Consider the following 19395-nt stretch of genomic DNA (forward strand, 5'->3'; position numbering starts at 1 on the left):
AATGAACATTTAAACTACAAACAACAAAACCAACAAAGAAGAAGAAGAATAAATAATTAAATTTCTCTCACTACTTTTGAATCATATTCATTTCTAATTATTTATTTACAAAATTGTACATTTTGAGCTATTTTTCTTTGAGTATTGTGGATACAAGACAGTTTGTATTACTTTGTCAAAGATTGGTTGCAATCCATAATTTATAAGTGCTGAGCATTCAAAGTATTCAATCGCACCAAGATGTTCAGTAACATATTCTATTTGCTCTGGGGTGACAACTGTTTGTTCTCTCGATGCAAGAATCTCCAATGTTTCGCTGTCCGTTGTCAAATCCGATTTAGTACCGACCAAAATGAATGGTGTATCTGGACAATGTTGTCTTATCTCTGGATACCACCTACCACTGACGTTTGCAAATGATTCTTGGTTGACAACCGAGAAACATATCAGAAATAGATCGGTCGATGGATAACATAGCACTCTTATTCTATCGTATTCAGCACGACCTACAGTAGTATCCCAATAGCCAAGTGAAACTCTGAAACCATCGACCGTAATAACACTCGAAGAATCAGTATAGTTATCGAAAACCACTGGAATATATTCTGTTGGAAATGACTTTGAACAATGAGTTATCAACATGCATGTCTTGCCAACACCTGAATCACCTACAATCACCAATTTGATTGGTCTATAATTTTGAACTAAAACCATCTGATCGTTTATTAAAAATAAAAATAAAAAAAACAAATTAATCTATTTTTTATTTTTACAAAAAAAGATGATGTTTGTTTTTAAACATTTTACATTTTAGTTTTGATTTTCTAGTATACAATTTAAAATAATAAAGACCTATTTTTTTTATTTTTTTTCGTAAATCTGTAGTGTTTCTCCACTCAATATAAATTTGTTTAATCCCAACTAATTATAACTGCATTTATGAAATATTAATTATAGTAGTTAAAAATCATTTAAAACTTTTTTTCACGCAAAAAAAAAAAAAAAAACTGTTCACTCCAACATTTTGTGTCGGTTTTTTTCTCGTAAAAACGAGAATGTTGGAGTTTAGAAAACATTATTTATATATTTAATCAGAAAATGGTTAGAAAAAGTACATCTTCTATACCTAAATCTCGTTCAGATGAGAAATATCAAACAGATAAGAAAGAAAAGTCAAATCATGACGAAGAGATTGAAGATAATTCAGTTAGTGATAATTTATTTTGTGAAGATACAACATCAATAATAATTAATAATGAAAGTAGTAGAGAACAGTTTGTAATATCATTGGTTTTTAGACAGAGATATCTGCTGCGTTTGATCATGGAGAAAGTCAAGGAGTTATCGAGTATAAGAGGTTTGACACCGGCCAACTTTATCATAAGGAAACTGATTGAACTCAACACTCCAGCCATTCCAGAAGACTACAAACTGTCTGGAATCGCTCAAGTACCGGATCGTCACTTCTGGAATTACACTTGTCGTGTCTCACCAAATACACTGAGATACATGGAGATCGACAACGTCAGTTGGATGTGTAGCAATAACTACATCTCACTACTTCGTTACAAACTGGCGAGGAACGAACCTCTCAGACTCTCCAATGTTCGATGCACCTATAAAACAATAGTAACCGACAAACAGCTGTTCAAACAACTGTACGAGCGATTTCCAAAGAATTTTACCAATTCACTTATACATCTTGTAAATCAAGATATTACCAAAGATATGTTGGAGTTAATAATGAATGATTTGGTGCCTACCAATGACAATATTATCCATATACTACTCACCTTAATAAAAGCGAATAACATCGAGGTGGTCGAACTGATGCTTACTTTCCATATTCCAGTACTAAAGAGCGACCAAGAATTGGATTTTGTTCAGTCGAGTATCAAGTCAGGATTGGCAATGGTGAAACTACTCACTCCACGATTCCGGGATTATTTAGATCACTCTCCAACGACGCCCTTATCTTTTTGAAGCTCATAGAAACTCAAGATTTGGAATTGATCGAATACTATCAAACAAACTTTGGACTGGCTTTCAATCGAAATATCTACGACAAATACCTCTTCAATGGTGCCAGCTATAAAGAGACCAGCAACGCGGAAGCAATAGAGAGAAACGAACAAACCATTGCCAAAGTCATGGAGATTCTCAACAAGAAGAAATCGATTATTCTAAATACTACTCAAAGATTAGCAGAGTTGGAAAAATCGAAATATGGAAATGGAGGTGTACCCATCACTGAATCAGATGTTATCAATATGAATGGATACATGATTCGATACTATCCTTTTGTTATGTTGAATCAAGAACCTTTCTTGCCAGAAACCGACCAACAACTTGGTATTGTCCAATTCTTGTTTGAGGAAATGAAAGATCCAATCAACACACAGGCAATGGCGACACTCTTTTATGCAATCTCCAATGGATTGACACGAATCACCAATTATATCATCAATAATCTAGATGTCTCACACTATAACTTTCGCTTTTGTTATGAAACATTCAAATGTATCTATGCCGCCATTCAAACGAAACAATTTGACGTTGTCGATTTGATATTCGAAAAGTGGGGAAAGATTTTCAAAGAGAATGAAGTTCTCAATACTATCAGATCGTCCGATTCATTCCGAGCACTCCAATTGTATATCAAACACTTCCCAAGTGCTACGTTAGGATCTACATTCCATTGTGCCAATGTCGGCTACATGTTGGACAATCTTCAGGCTGAGGAATTTGGAATCAAATGTGACAACATTGACAAGAATCTCGACTTTTCAAGTTGTGGACAATACGGTCTTATTTCAATCATCACTGCCTATCTCAACTACAAAAAAGATCGATTCAATACCAATAACTTGGAAGCTGCTTTGTATGGTGCTGCTCGTTATAACCAATTGGCATTCCTCCAAGAAGTTCACAAACTTTTGCCCGACTACCGATTCAAAATGACTACCCACATTCGTGTTGCTAAACATTACACAAACAAAACAACCGTTCGATATTTCAAAGAAACATTTAAATTACAAACAACAAAAAACAACAAAAAAAAGAAGAAATAAATAATTTTTATTAAGAATAAAAATTCAATAACCAAAATCATAATCAATACAATTACAACACCTTAAAGTAATAGCAATAGCCCAAATTGATTGTTTTTTTTAACCCAACAATTCTTCGAAAAAAAAAATAAATTTTTGATCAAAAATCATTCACACACAAGATCTTATTTTTTTATTTTATTTGTATTATATTAATGAACATAAGAAAGAGAATATTATGGCAGGAAAAGAATTAAGAAAAAGTGCATCAAATAAATCAATAGTAAAGAAACAAAAATTAATTAGTGAAGATACTGCAACAGAAATAGCAACAACTACATCAACAGATAATAATAATAATAATCATAATGATGATGAAAGTAGTAGAGAACAGTTTTTAATATCTTTGGTTTTTAAACAGAGATATCTGTTGCGTCTGATCATGGAGAAAGTCAAGGAGTTATCGAATATCAGAGGTTTGACACCGGTTAACTTTTTCGTCAAGAAACTGATTGCACCCAACACTACACCTATTACTCTTCCTGAAGACTACAAACTGTCTGGAATCGCTCAAGTACCGGATCGTCCCACTCCAAACTACGATATCCCACCAAATGCACTGAGATACATGGAGATCGACGACGTCAGTTGGATGTGTCGCAACAAATACATCTCACTACTTCGTTACAAACTTGCGAGGAACGAACCTCTCAGACTCACCGATGTCAACTCCACCTATAAAACAATAGTAACCGACAAACAGCTGTTCAAGCAACTGTACGAGCGATTCCCAAAGAATTTTACCAATTCACTTATACATCTTGTAAAACAAGATATGACCAAAGATATGTTGGAGTTAATAATGAATGATTTGGTGCCGACCTATGACAATATTATCCAGATATTGCTCATCTTAATCAAAGCGAATAACATCGAGTTGGTCGAACTGATGCTTACTTTCCACATTCCAGTACCAAGTAACTACCAGGAATTGGATTTCGTTCAGTCGAGTATCAAGTCAGGATTGGCAATGGTGAAACTACTCACTCCACGATTCCGAGGATTATTTAGATCTCGCTCCAACGACGCCCTTATCTTTTTGAAGCTCATAGAAACTCAAGATTTGGAATTGATCGAATACTATCAAACAAACTTTGGACTGGCTTTCAATCGAAATATCTACGACAAATACCTCTTCAATGATACCAACAATAAAAAGACAAGCAACGCAGAAGCAATAGAGAGAAACGAACAAACCATTGCCAAAGTCATGGAGATTCTCAACAAGAAGAAATCGATTATTGAGAATAATCAACGATTGGCAGAGTTGGAAAGATCGAAATATGGAAATGGAGGTGTACCCATCACTGAATCAGATGTTATCAATATGAATGGATATATGATTCGATACTATCCTTTTGTTATGTTGAATCAAGAACCTTTCTTGCCAGAAACCGACCAACAACTTGGTATTGTCCAATTCTTGTTCGAGGAAATGAAGGACCCAATCAACAGACAGGCAATGACGACACTCTTTTATGCAATCTCCAATGGATTGAAACAAATCACCAATTATATCATCAATAACCTGGATGTCTCAAATTATAGCTATTCCTATAGTTATGAAACACTCAAATGTAAATGTATGTGTGCGGCCATTCAAACGAAACAATTTGACGTTGTCGATTTGATATTCGAAAAGTGGGGAAAGATTTTCAAAGAGAATGAAGTTCTCAATATTATCAGAACATCCGATTCATTCGCAGCACTTCAATTATATATCAAACACTTTCCAAGTGTCACATTGGGATCTAAATTCAATTGTACCAAGGTTGGCTACATGTTGGACAATCTTCAGGCTGAGGAATTTGGAATCAAATGTGACAACATTGACAAGAATCTCGACTTTTCAAGATGTGGACAATACGGTCTTATTTCAATCATCACTGCCTATCTCAACTACAAGAAAGATAAATTCAACACTAGTAACTTGGAAGCTGCTTTGTATGGTGCCGCAAACAGCAACCAATTGAATTTCCTCCAAGAAGTTCACAAGCTGATGCCCGACTACCGATTCAAAATGACTACTCACATCCGTGGTGTCAAAGGAAGAAACAAAACAACCGTCCAATATTTCAATGAAACATTTAAATTACAAACAGAAAAACCAACAAAAAAGAAGAAATAAATCTAATAAATCATTCCATATTGTATTTTTAAAGAATAATTTGTTTTTAGTTTACAAATTGATGTTTTTTTTTATTTAGATTTTACAATATTTTTTGAAGTGTAAGAAAAGTGAGTATCCAATTGTTTTATTTTACATTTACAACTGCTGCTTTTGGTTTAAACTCTTTGTTGTAGTAATTGAAACATTCTCTTGTTTGGAACCTGTTCAATGATCTCTCTGATTTCTTATCGATTTCAAAGACGAAATCTGGCAATAACTTTTTGATTTCCTTGAGAAAAGCTAGGTGAGCACCCTCCATTGCACCAAGACATGACGATGCAATCTTATCGGCGTCATAGTCATCCTCGCTGAACTCAAGGTAGAGCTTAACAAGTGAAAACTTTCCATCTTTTCCAACCTTATAGAAATTCATGTAGTTCTCCACATTGTCGTAGTCCAGTCCTGCTTCCTTTGCCTTTTGGTTCTCAATGATGTAACTGGTATTGCTTGGAAGTACATTTTCTTTAAACTGCACCTGTGATCCAAAATAGTTGAAATATATTTGGAGCGCTGGATACAACGATCTAGATCTAATGGCCGAGAGAACGTATTTCGCCAACGCTTTGGTTTTCGATGTTTCACCTTCGACCTCGGCAATGGCAACCTTGAGAATCTGCTCAAAGATATCGAGATGGTGGCAATTCAGTGCGATCTTCATGCAGTTTTTATAGCTGGCAGTACGGCTTGATAGATTCTCGAGTAGATACTCCAAGATCGCTGTTAAATGGTTGCCAATTGCATAGTGAAGAGTGGGTACAAGTAATGCTTCTTTCATATTCTTGTGGAGATACTGTACTATTGGAAGTTGACTATCGTTCTCTGGATAGAACGATTCAATCTGTTGCATTAGAACAAATGGATAATGACGAATCATGTAGGCATCCATGTCTTCTTTCTCGCCGATCGCCACACCACCATTGCCATACTTTGCCATCTCTAACTCCATGAATCTCTGATTGGTCTCTACATACGGTATGTCCAATATCTTCTTTAGCTTCTCTTTGATCTCTGCCGATTTTACTGTAGATTGTAAATCTGAAACTCTGTACTTATCCAATACATCCTGGTGAATGCTCAATGAATACTCCTGGTGGAACCAACTCAGCAGGTCCAAATCACCGATCTCCAACAATTTGGCAAGTACTTGTTTGTCTTGTGCATACGATCTAATGACATTTGGATGTTTAGAGGCGATGGCTGCGAGTGTACTCTTTCCCATTTCAATAGCAGCCAACACAATCGCCAAACCATCGTTCGCGTCCATATTGTTTAGATTCAAACTAGGAAGGAAATCGAATCTTCTGTACTTTAACACTGATTTGATGTTTGAGTAATGATTCGAATTGGTACTGAGGATCTTCTTGATAATTGACTGGTCTACGCCCATTTCAAAGCACAGATCCAAAGAGATGTAATTGAGTCGGTAATTAAACTTGGAACAGAGCAAATCAAAAAGTTCAGGTTGGCCGGCAAGTTTTCTGATGAATTGTCTGGCATCGGTCACCGATTTGAAATTGAGGTTTCGGTTTCTCTTGAGTTTGTCTCGTAACACACCAAAATTACCGTTGATAACCATCTGGTAGGCATCCACAATTTCATCGTAACCGAGATACTGCACGGTGTAACTCTTGATTATCGATGAAGGATGATAGTAATAACCGTGACCATCTAACTTGTATTTCGGTGGAAACACAGGTTCTGAGAAGGTTTCCTCCGCCGATGATTGAGTATCATTATTTGGTTCTCCTCCTCCTTCTTTCTCTTCTTCCAAAACTTCTGATTTTCTCTTTTTCGATTGATCTTCATTCTCTTCCTCCTGCTGCTCCTCTTCATTTTCTTCTTCCTCTTTCTCTTCATTACCTTCTTCTTCTTCTTCTTCATCTAACATTTCAACATCTTCTTGAATATCTTTCTCTTTGATATCATATTTATTCTTTCTCGTAAAGCTTACAGGCACCAATGATCGTTGGTAACCTCTGTAATCCTTAACTTTTGATAATATAAATAATAATAGTTTTTCATCTTTTAAAACTGTTGATATGATACTGCTATCTCTATTTTCTTTGTTTGCACTCATTCTCTATTTATAAATAACAAATAATTTTTAAAAAAAATGAAATTGATCAATGAAAAAAAAAAAAAAACAAGGATTTATTCTTCTAAAGGAAATATATCAATTCTTAGAAAAATAATCACATGCCTCATTTTGGAAATCAAAACATTTTAATTTTTCTCAGTCTATCATCAAACCACCCTAAAAATTAATAACATACTTTTATTATATGATACATTTTAAATGTTAATAGTTTAAAAATGAAAGTTGAACGAAAAAGAAAAAGTACAACCAACATACCAATATCTAGTTTAGTAAAGGATGATGATAATCAAACAGATAAAACACCATTAAAGAAACAAAAGTCGAATCATGATGAAAAGAAAATAGTAGATAATACAGTTTGTGAAGATACAATAACAGAAACAACAACAACAACCACAACAATTAATAATGAAATTAGTAGAGAACAGTTTGTAATAAAATCAGTTTTTAGACAGAGATATCTGCTGCGTTTGATCATGGAGAAAGTCAAGGAGTTATCGAATATCAGAGGTTTGGCACCGGTTACTTTTATCACCAAAATACTTATCCCACACAATATTACTGCTATTGCTCTGCCCTCAGAATACAGACTAACTGGAATCACTAAAGTACCGAATCGTGTCAATCCACTATACGATTTACCAGCGAACTCAATGAGATACATGGAGATCGATAATATTAGTTGGATGTGTCGCAATAAATACACCGCACTACTTCGTTACAAACTGGAGAGGAATGAACCTCTCAGACTCACCGATGTTCGATCGATCTATAAAACGATGGTCACCGACAAACAGCTGTTCAAACAACTGTACGAGCGATACCCAAAGCATTTCACCAATTTAATTCCAAATCTCATTGGAAAAGATATCACCAGAGACATGTTGGAGTTCATAATGAATGATCTGGCACCTACTCCTGACAATATTATCCAGATCCTGCTCAACTTTATCAGAGCGAATAATCTCGAGTTGGTTGAACTGATGCTTACTTTTCGTGCTTTAACAGCACTACCGAACCAAGAATTTGCATTGGTTCAGTCGAGTATCAAGTCAGGATTGGCAATGGTGAAACTTCTCACTCCACGATTCCGATCATGTTATATAGTCCACTCTGACAACAAAGAAATCTTTATTAATTTACTAGAAACCCAAGATTTGGAATTGATTGAATACTACAAATCAAACTTTGGATTGGTTATCGATCGAAATGTTTTTGAAGATTACCTCTTCAATGCCAATGTCACCATTAAAGAGACAAGCAACCCGGAAACAATTGAAAGAAACGAACAAACCATTGCCAAAGTCGTAGAGATTCTAAATAGCAAGACATCAAGTGTTGATATTAATGAACGATTGGAAGAGTTGGAACGATCTAAATATGGAAATGGAGGTGTACCCATCACTGAATCCGATGTTATCAATATGCGTGAATATATGATTCGATACTATCCGTTTGTTTTGTTGAACCAAGAACCTTTCTTGCCAGAATCCGACCAACAACTTCCGATTGTCGAATACCTACATGGGGAATTGCAGGATAGCTCCATAAGACAGGCATCAAATATAATGACTTCACTCTTTTATGCAATCTCCAATGGATTGAAACAAATCACCTATTACATAATCAATAACCTGGATTTAACAAAAAACATCACTTTCTTTCGTTTTGAAACAGCTAAAAACAAATCTATCAATGCCGCCATTCAAACGAAACAATTTGACATTGTCGATTTGATATTCAGCAAGTGGAGAACAATACTCAAAGAACAAGAACTACTCAATTTTATCAGATCATCCGATTCATTCGCAGCACTCCAATTGTTAATCAAACACTTCCCAAGTGTTACATTGAACTCTAAATTCCATTGTACCAAGGTTGGCTACATGTTGGACAATCTTCAAGCCGAGGAATTTGAAATCGAATGTGACAACATTGACAAGAATCTAGACTTTACAAGATGTGGACAAGTCGGACTGACAACTATCATCACCGCCTATCTCAACTACAAAAAAGATCGATTCAATACCAAAAACTTGGAAGCTGCTTTGTATGGTGCCGCTCATTATAACCATTTGGCATTCCTCCAAGAAGTTCACAAATTGTTGCCCGACTATCGATTCAAAATGACTTCTCTCATTCGTGGTTCCCAAAGTAACAGAACAACCGTTCAATATTTCAATGAAACATTTAAATTACAAACAGCAAAACCAACAAAGAAAAAGAAGAAATAAATCGAATCGATCATTCCATTTTGTATTTTTAATTATAATTTGTTTTGATAGTTTACAATTGTTTTTTTTTTTATTATTAAGATTTCCAATTATTGAGGTGTAGACTGGTAGATATCTTTAAATTGTCTCTTTACAGGTGATATTGAACACACCATTTATCGAGACCAATCAGAGATACGTAGATTTAGAGATGGCAAAGTATGGCATTGGCAAAATACGTTCTCTCGGCCATTAGATTTAAATCGTTGTATCCAGCGCTCCAAATATATATCAAACACTTTGGAACCTAATTGGAGTTTAAAGAAAGGGTACTTCCGAGCATTACGAGATACATCATTGAGAACCAAAAGGCAAAGGATACAGGACTGGACTACGACAATGTGGAGAACTACATGAATTTCTAAAAGGTTGGAAAAGATGGAGAGATTTCACTTGTTAAACTCTACCTGGAGTTAAACAAAGATGATTATGACGCAGATAAGATTGCATCATCATGTCTTGGTGCTATGGAGGGTTCAAATATTACATTTCTCAAGGAAATCAAAAAGTTTTTGCCAGATTTCGTCTTTGAAATCTATAAGTAATCAAAATTTAATATTTCTATTAAATAGAAAATTTAACAGATGCGATAATTTCCACATAATAGCATGTTATAATTACTACCTCAAAGAATTTAATGACCAGATGAAAATGTATAAATAAACATATGTGATACTGCAATCTCTATTTAACTGCTTGCACTAATTTTTTTTTCAAAAAAAAATCAGTAGAAAAGCTTTTTATCTTTCCAAGAAAATTTAGAAAATATTTTTTTTCAGATCAACGATCAAAATATTTATTTGATTTCCATACATTCATAAATGTTAAAGAACTTTTCATTCTAAATACATATTAAATTATAGAAAATGGAAGGAAAAGATCTAAAAAGAAAAAGTACAACAGATCGACCAATATCTTTTTTAATGAAGGATGATAATCAAACAGATAAAGATCAAGCAGTAAAGAAACAAAAGTCGAATCATCATGAGAATAAGAATGTAGATAATATAGTTTGTGAAGGTACAATAACAACAACAGAAGAAACATCAGAAACAACCACAACAATTAAAAATGAAAGTAGTAGAGAACAGATTGTAATAAGATCTGTTTTTAGACAGAGATATCTGCTGCGTTTGATCATGGAGAAAGTCAAGGAGTTATCGAATATCAGAGGTTTGACACCGGTTTTCTTTTTCACCAAGAAACTGATTTCACCCCATACTCCATCTGTTGTTCTTCCTGAAGACTACAAACTGTCTGGAATAACTAATATACCGAATCGTGCCTCTCCCGTCTTCGATATACCACCAAATCCAAAGAGATACATGGATATTGATGATATTAGTTGGATGTGTCGCAATAAATACACTGCACTACTTCGTTACAAACTGGAGAGGAATGAACCTCTCAGACTCACCGATATTCGATCCACCTATAAAACAATTGGTACCGACAAACAGCTGTTCAAGCAATTGTACGAGCGACACCCAAATAGTTTCGCCGGTTCACTTCCAAATCTTATCCAACAAGATATCACCAGAGATATGTTGGAGTTCATAATGAATGATCTGATGCCTTCCTCAAACAATATTATCCAGATATTGCACAACTTTATCAAATCGAATAATCTGGAGTTCGTCGAACTGATGCTTACTTTTCAAACTCCTACACCAAATAGCTACCAAGAGTTGCCATTGGTTCAGTCAAGTATCAAGTCAGGATTGGCAATGGTGAAATTACTCACTCCACGATTCCGACCATTGTATATAGCGTACTCTAACAACGACGAAATCTTTATGAATTTATTGGAGACTCGAGATTTGGAATTGATCGATTATTTCCAATCAAACTTTGGATTGGTTTTCAAACAAAATATTTACGACAATTACAACTTCAATGGTGTCAGTAAAGTAGTTAGTAAAGAGACAAACAACCAGGAATCAATTGAAAGAAACGAACATACTATTACCAAAATCGTAGAGATTCTTAATAGCAAGACATCAGGTGTTGAGATTACACGACGATTGGCAGAGTTGGAACGATCGAAATATGGAAATGGAGGTGTACCCATCACTGAATCCGATGCTATCAATATGCGTGAATACATGATTCGATACTATCCATTGGTTATGTTGGGTGAAGAACCTTTCTTTCCAGAGTCCGATCAACAACTTCCCATTGTTCAATACATTGTGGAAGAAAAGAAGGATACAATCGGTGCGAACGCATTGACTTCACTCTTTTATGCAATCTCCAATGGATTGAAACAAATCACCAATTACTTAATCAATAACGTGGATATCTCAAACCTCATCATGAACAACGTTCCCTATCATTCCGGATCAGTCAAAACCAAATGTATCTCGTCAGCAATTCAAACCAAACAATTTGACATTGTCGATTTGCTATTCAGCAAGTGGAGAACGATGCTCGAAGAACGCCAAGTACTCAATATTATCAGAAAAGCAGGTTCATTCGCAGCACTCCAATTGTTTTTCAAACACTTCTCACGTGCCGCATTGGGTACAAGATTCCATTGTACCAATATCGGTTATATGTTAGACAATCTTCAAGCCGAGGAATTTGAAATCGAATGTGACAACATTGATAATAATCTCGACTTTACAGTATGTGGACAAGTCGGACTGCCAGCTATCATCATCGCCTATCTCAAATTCAAAAAAGATCGATTCAATACCAATAACTTGGAAGCTGCTTTGTATGCCGCTGCTAAACATAACCAATTGAATTTCCTCCTAGAAGTCCACAAGCTGATGCCCGACTACCGATTCAAAATGACTACTAACATGCGTGGAACCCAAGGAATAAACAAATCGACTGTCGAATATTTCAATGAAACATTTAAACTACAAACAGCAAAACCAACAACAAAGAAGAAGAAGAAATAAATAAATATACTTTCTCCAACTACTTTTGAAATATATTCATTTCTATTTATTTACTACTGATTTCATATTGGCATCATACACATCTTTTACTCTAGGTAGATCTTAACAAGTGAGGTCTTTCCTCTATTTATTTTTTGATTCTCTCTCTTTCTCTTTATTTTCATCGTCTACTTCTACTTCATCAGCAAAGATTGTCAACAATCTGACTTTCATATGATTGATCATTTTGATAAAGTTTTTTTTCATACATACAATTTTGTTTTTTTATTATATTTTTTTTTTTGGAAAAGTTCAATGAAAATGATTTGGTTCCACAACTTAACGATAAGAATAAATCAATGTTTAATAACTTTTCAATATAGATACATATTAAACTTTGATAGTAAATGGATGGAAAAGATCTAAAAAGAAAAAGTACAACTGATCTACCAATATCTAGTTTAATGAAGGATGATAATCAAACAGATACAACAGCAGTAAAGAAACAAAAGTCGAATCATCATGATGAAAATGATGTAGTTGATTTATCTTGTGAAGATCCGACAACAACAGCAATAACAACAACAAATAATAATAATGAAAGTAATAGAGAACAATTTGTAAAAACATTGGTTTTTAGACAGAGATATCTGATGCGTTTGATCATGGAGAAAGTCAAGGAGTTGCCCAATATCAGAGGTTTGGCACCGGTTAGATTTAACACCAAAATGCTTAGTGGACTCAACACTCCATATGTTACACCTGTTGTTATTCCTGAAGACTACAAACTGTCTGGTTTCACTAAATTACCGAATCGACCCATTCCAAAATATGATATCGCTCAAAATTCAATGAGATACATGGAGATTGATGATATTAGTTGGATGTGTCGCAATAACTACACCGCACTACTTCGTTACAAACTGGAGAGGAATGAACCTCTCAGACTCACCGATGTTCGGTCAACCTATAAAACGATGGTCACCGACAAACGACTATTCCAACTAATGTATGAGAGGTTCCCAAAGGATTTAAGACGTTCACTTCCATATCTTGTAGTACAAAATATCACCCGAGATATGTTGGAGTTCATAATGAATTATTTGGAGCATTACCCTTACGATTATATCCGGGCACTCCTCACCTTTATCGAGCACAACAATCTTGAGTTGGTCGAACAGATGCTTACTTTTCAAACTCCAGCGCTCGGCTACCAAGAGTTGGAATTGGTTCAGTCAAGTATCAAGTCAGGATTAGCAATGGTGAAACTAATTACACCACGTTTTCGATCTTTGTATATAGAGTACTCTAGCAAAGACGTAATCTTTGTGAATTTATTGGAGACTCGAGATTTGGAATTGATCGATTATTTCCAATCAAACTTTGGGCTGGTTTTCAATCAAAATATATATAACCATTACTTCTTCAATGTTGCCAAAATAGCCAATAAAGAGGCAAGCAACCCGGAAACAATTGAAAGAAACGAACAAACCATTGCCAAAGTCATGGAGATTCTTAAGAGCAACAAATCAATTGTTGAGACTAATCAACGATTGGCAGAGTTGGAACGATCGAAATATGGAAATGGAGGTGTACCCATCACGGAATCCGATGTTATCAATATGCGTGGATACATGATTCGATACTATCCTTTTGTTATGTTGAATAAAGAATGTTTCTTGCCAGAATCGGACGAACAACTTCGCATTGTTGAATTCCTGTTAAGTGAAATGAAGGAAACCATCGGTAGAAAAACAATGACTACACTCTTTTATGCAATCTCCAATGGATTGAAACAAATCACCTATTTTATAATCAATAAATTGGAATTCAAAAACATCTACCATTTCTTAAATTTAGAATCAGTTACAAACAAATGTATTTCTGCAGCAATTCAAACGAAACAATTTGACATTGTCGAATTGATATTCGAAAAGTGGGGAAAAATACTCAAAGACAATGAAGTTCTCAAAAGTATTAGAGAATCCAATTCATTCGCAGCACTCCAATTGTTTTTAAAACATTTCCCAAGTGCTATATTGGACTCTAAATTCCATTGTACCGAAGTTGGCTACGTGTTGGACAATCTTCAAGCCGAGGAACTTGGAATCAAATGTGACAACATCGATAACAATCTCGACTTTGCAAGATGTGGAGAGAACGGACTTGCAGTTATCATCATCGCCTATCTCAATTTCAGAAAAGATAAATTCAATTCCAATAATTTAGAAATTGCACTTTATACTGCTGCTCAGTTTAACCAACTGGCATTCCTCCAAGAGGTTCACAAGCTGATGCCCGACTACCGATTCAAAATGACTAAACACATGCGTGGTGTCCAAGGAAAGAATAAATCAGCCGTCGAATATTTCAATGACACATTTAAATTAAAAACAACAAAGCCAACAAAGAAGAAGAAATAAATAAAATCAATCATTCCATTGCATTCTATTTTGCAATTTTATATTACAATTTATTAAATATAGTTTACAATTTATTTTATAGATTTACTCCTCCTATGTTTCTTGTTTTAAATCTGCTTTTGGTTTTAATTCTTTAACGTAGTAATTGTAGCACTCTCTTGTGCTGTAGCTATTCAATGATTTCTCTGATCTCTTATCGATTTCAAAGACGAAATCTGGCAACAGCTTTTTGATTTCCATGAGAAAATCCAATTGACGACCCTTTATTGCACCATGACACGACGATGCTATCATGTTGCCATCGTATTCATCTTCGTAGTACTCAAGGTAGAGCTTAACAAGTGAAATCTTTCCAGTTCCTCCAACTTCAAAGAAATCCATGTAGTTCTCTATACTGTCGTAGTCCAATCCTGCTTCCTTTGCCTTTTGGTTCTCAACGATATAACTTATTTTCGAGGGAACAATGTGATCTTTAAACTTTAACTGCGGTCCAAAATGTTTGAGATATATTTTGAGAGCTGGATACAAAGATTTCGTTCTAATCGCAGAGAGCATGTATTTCGCCAACGCTTTGACTTTCGATGCTTCTCCTTTCGCCTCTGCAATAGTAAACTTTACAATCTGTTCAAAGATATCGAGATGATGACAATCCAATGCTATCTTTACGCAGTTTTTATAGCTGGCAGTACGGCTTGTTAGATTCTCGAGGAGAAACGCCAAGATCGCTGGTAAACGGTTGCCAATTGCATAGCGAAGAGTGGGGATAAGCAATGTTTCTTTCATATGCTTGTGGAGATATTGCACAATTGGAAGTTGACTATCGTTCTCTGGATAGAACGATTCCTGTTGTATTAGAACAAATGGATAATGACGAATCATGTAGGCATCCATGTCTTCTTTCTCGTTGATTGCCACACCACCATTGCCATATTTCGCCATCTCTAATTCCATGAATCTCTGATTGGTCTCTACATAAGGTCTGTTCATTATCCCCTTTAACTTCTCTTTGAATTCCTCTGGCTTTACAGTGGATTGTCCACCTGAAACTCTGTATTTATCCAATACATCCTGGTGAATGTTCAATGAAAACTCCTGGTGGAACCAACTCAGCAGGTCCAAATCTCCGATCTCCAACAACTTTGCCAGCACTTCTTTGTCTTGTGAAAACGATCTTACGACATTTGAATATCTAGCGGCAATGTCAACGAGTGTACTCTTTCCCATTTCGATGGCGACCAACAGAGCAGCCAAAGCATCGTTAGAATCCATATGGTTGAAGTGTAAACTAGAAAGAAGCTCTAGTCTTCGGTATTTTAACACGGATTTGGTGTGTGAGTAATGAGTGGTACTCGCTAGTACCCTATTGATAATTGCAGGGTGTGCACCGATTTCAAAGCATAGATCCAAAGTGATGGAACCACGTTGATCGAAAGTGTGACCAAACTTGGTATAGAGCAAATCAAAGAGTTCCGGTTGGTTGGAAAGTACTCTGATGAATTGTCTGGCATTGCGCACTGGGCTGAATGTGAGATTTCCGCCTCTCTTGAGTTTGTCAAGTAACACACCCAAATTACCGTTGATAACCATCTGGTAGGCATCCACCATTTCATCGTAACCGAGATATTGAACATTGTAACTCTTGATCATCGATAAAGGATGATAATAATAACCGTGACCATCTAACTTGTATTTCGGTGGAAACACAGGTTTTGAGAAGATTTCCTCGGAAGATTGGACATCATTGTTTGTTTCTCCTCCTTCTTCTTCTGCTTGTTCTTGTTCTTGTTCCTCTTCCAAAACTTCTGATTTTCTTTTTTTCGAACTTGGTTGATCTTCATCCTCTTCTTCTACTTCTTTTTCTTTTCCTTCTTCTTCATTTTCTTCATTGTCTACTTGATCTTCTTCATCTAACATTTCAACATCTTCTTGATGATCTTTCTCTTTGATATCATATTTATTCTTTCTTGTAAAGTTTACAGGCACCAAAGATCGTTGGTAACCTCTGTAATCCTTAACTTTTGATAATATAAATAATAATAGTTTTTCATCTTTTAAAACTGTTGATATGATACTGCTATCTCTATTTTCATTTTTTGCACTCATTCTATATTTATTAATAATAAATAACAAATAAATATTAATTATTAACACACAAATAAAAAAACAAAATTCACAAAGAGATTAGATTATTTAGGAGTAAGATTGGTGCTGTGTCTCTATCTATGGTTCACAGCCCACTCTGATTACTTAGAAAAAAAAAAAAAGAAATTAAAAAAAAAATCAATTTTTTTTTTTAAATAACCGACGTCACAATAATAATTGTTATTCTTGTGACATTATTATCTGTTTTAGATAAATAGTGCTATGCTATTAATCAAAATAATAGTTATACTTATACAGAAAACAAAAAAAAATGAAATTAAAAAAAAAAAATGATTTGAATTTTATTTGATTAATGATTTAAATAATAAAAATATATATATTTTTTCATTGTTATACATTAGACCCAATAAGAAACCCAATCGCTAATTTAGGAAAAAGGAAATTTTAAGATTGATTTTGAATCGGTTGCAAAAAACCAAAAATAATCAGAAATTAGGGGAGTAATGACCAACAGTTTTAAAAAAAAAAAAAAAAAAAAATTAATTTCAAAAAACCAAATAATCGAAAGATCAAATCGAGATCCTCTTTTGGAACTAAAAAAAAAAAAAGCAAAAACCAATGAATGATGATATTAAACAATCACCCCAAAACAATAACGCCACCAGGTTATTCAAATAGTTTTTAAAATGTGTTTAACTTTTTAATTTTGTTGGCTCGGTCACCTCACAACCATTATATCTATCTATTTTTTACATTTATCGTTTCATCTTACAGCTGTGGCTTACAGATGATTATATCAAAAGAAGTTTCTTTTTAATTTTATTTTATAATTATTATTCAACAACAAAAAACAACCTCCAACAACCAATCAAACCAACGACAAATTAGAACTAAACTCTCTTTTTACTAATTTTATTTTATTGTTTTTTCACACAAACTAAATATATAACAACAAAACAAAACAAACACATCATCATCACCATTCATCTACCTCATAATCAAACCAACGCCTACACACAGATTTACTTCTCCCGCTTTTTCTCATCATACCACAACTCAATTAATCAACTCAGAAAAAAGCAAAGCTACAACTAAATTTTGTTTTGGAAAAAAAAAAGAGAAAGATAAAGCAATATTTTCGTCCTTTGTAAAAATAATAATAAGGAAAATTAAAAACAGTTAACCAATAGCCTTTGTATTAGTAGTAGTAATAATAAATAATAATATTAGTAACAATAATTTTATTAGTAAAAGTCGAAAATTTATATAATTATATATATTAACCAACCAACCAACCAAAAGATTAGTAAATTTGATTTGGAATAAGCATCACATAGCAAGCAGCATCGCAAGCAGCAATCATTGTATTATATCATCATATTATAAAAAAATCGATAGCAAAAGTGGAATATTTAGCAATCAGCATTTGCAATAAAAATAACACGCACAAACATCAATATAGTCCTCAAACACAGATTTATCTATTTAACCAATAAACCAAAAAAAAAAAACAACAAAAATCAAATCAATCTCTTTTCGACAAATAGCAAAGAAAACAACAGCAGCTACAGCAACAACAGAAAAAACTTTGAATTGGATAGCAACGCAACAACTCATATATAAATATCATATAAATGTAAGTGGTCTTATTAAAGTGACCAAACCAACCAACCAACCTATAGTTACCTACCACCACACCATACACACACACTCTCACTATCACACCAATTTATATTTTCGTATTTATTATTTGTGATGTATGATCTTGTGTGAATTTGATTACATATGAATTGGATATGGATAGTACTATATACATAAATAAATATGTTATCAACCATGATCATTCGATAATTTTTATATTTTTTCCAAATATGTCCAATCAGAAAAAAAAAAGTTACTAAAAATGACATTGTGGAAATTGGAAATCTTTGTTTTTTTTTAGTTAGGGTAGGGTGGATAATAACCACTAAAATTGATGTACAATCACATCTTTAGTTAACACCAGCACCAACAGTATCATAACCACCATTTTCATACAACCACAAAATATATATATAAAATGGTGGATGTCTGTCCGAAAATAGAATAGATTAATATTTAAGAGTGAACAGTGAAACAAAACAACATTTATATATATATATGTTCAACTGCTTTGAATTTAATCAATTATTCATCAATCTTTTAACTATCATAGTATAGTAGTGTATTTGTTTGGTTTCCTTTTTGTTTGTTTGTTTGTTTGTTGATTAATAAAATATTTCACTATTTTGTTTGAAACAATAGAGATATTATATATATTTATTATCTTCATAGAATCAGAAAGTTCACAT

At 34.1% G+C, this 19395-nt stretch overlaps 8 protein-coding genes across 8 annotated transcripts; 5 read left to right on the plus strand and 3 right to left on the minus strand.

The window, feature by feature from the left end:
• Window positions 1-105: 105 nt before the first annotated feature.
• PPL_00672 (uncharacterized protein) lies at window positions 106-714 on the minus strand (the record flags this gene model as incomplete). Its single annotated transcript, XM_020571694.1, has 1 exon — window positions 106-714. One exon carries the CDS (start codon window positions 712-714, stop codon window positions 106-108), a length of 609 nt encoding a protein of 202 aa, XP_020438217.1.
• A 384-nt stretch (window positions 715-1098) lies between these two features.
• On the plus strand, window positions 1099-3071 carry PPL_00673 (uncharacterized protein; the record flags this gene model as incomplete). Its single annotated transcript, XM_020571695.1, has 3 exons — window positions 1099-1274; window positions 1386-1524; window positions 1986-3071. 3 exons carry the CDS (start codon window positions 1099-1101, stop codon window positions 3069-3071), a joined length of 1401 nt encoding a protein of 466 aa, XP_020438218.1.
• A 217-nt stretch (window positions 3072-3288) lies between these two features.
• PPL_00674 (uncharacterized protein) lies at window positions 3289-5238 on the plus strand (the record flags this gene model as incomplete). The annotated part of the gene is made up of 2 exons (XM_020571696.1): window positions 3289-4027; window positions 4163-5238. The coding sequence occupies 2 exons, from the start codon at window positions 3289-3291 to the stop codon at window positions 5236-5238; spliced, it is 1815 nt and encodes a 604-aa protein (XP_020438219.1).
• Window positions 5239-5365: 127 nt separating this feature from the next.
• Window positions 5366-7357, minus strand: PPL_00675 (uncharacterized protein; the record flags this gene model as incomplete). Its single annotated transcript, XM_020571697.1, has 1 exon — window positions 5366-7357. The coding sequence occupies one exon, from the start codon at window positions 7355-7357 to the stop codon at window positions 5366-5368; it is 1992 nt and encodes a 663-aa protein (XP_020438220.1).
• Window positions 7358-7593: 236 nt separating this feature from the next.
• Window positions 7594-10196, plus strand: PPL_00676 (uncharacterized protein; the record flags this gene model as incomplete). The annotated part of the gene is made up of 3 exons (XM_020571698.1): window positions 7594-9532; window positions 9749-9810; window positions 10020-10196. 3 exons carry the CDS (start codon window positions 7594-7596, stop codon window positions 10194-10196), a joined length of 2178 nt encoding a protein of 725 aa, XP_020438221.1.
• A 321-nt stretch (window positions 10197-10517) lies between these two features.
• On the plus strand, window positions 10518-12560 carry PPL_00677 (uncharacterized protein; the record flags this gene model as incomplete). The annotated part of the gene is made up of 1 exon (XM_020571699.1): window positions 10518-12560. One exon carries the CDS (start codon window positions 10518-10520, stop codon window positions 12558-12560), a length of 2043 nt encoding a protein of 680 aa, XP_020438222.1.
• A 386-nt stretch (window positions 12561-12946) lies between these two features.
• Window positions 12947-14962, plus strand: PPL_00678 (uncharacterized protein; the record flags this gene model as incomplete). Its single annotated transcript, XM_020571700.1, has 1 exon — window positions 12947-14962. One exon carries the CDS (start codon window positions 12947-12949, stop codon window positions 14960-14962), a length of 2016 nt encoding a protein of 671 aa, XP_020438223.1.
• A 93-nt stretch (window positions 14963-15055) lies between these two features.
• On the minus strand, window positions 15056-18428 carry PPL_00679 (uncharacterized protein; the record flags this gene model as incomplete). Its single annotated transcript, XM_020571701.1, has 3 exons — window positions 15056-17066; window positions 17462-17487; window positions 18399-18428. 3 exons carry the CDS (start codon window positions 18426-18428, stop codon window positions 15056-15058), a joined length of 2067 nt encoding a protein of 688 aa, XP_020438224.1.
• Between the last annotated feature and the right edge of the window lie 967 nt (window positions 18429-19395).

This window comes from Heterostelium album, assembly GCF_000004825.1.
Source record: "Heterostelium album PN500 unplaced genomic scaffold PPL_scaffold1, whole genome shotgun sequence".
NCBI classification, from domain to species: domain Eukaryota; phylum Evosea; class Eumycetozoa; order Acytosteliales; family Acytosteliaceae; genus Heterostelium; species Heterostelium album.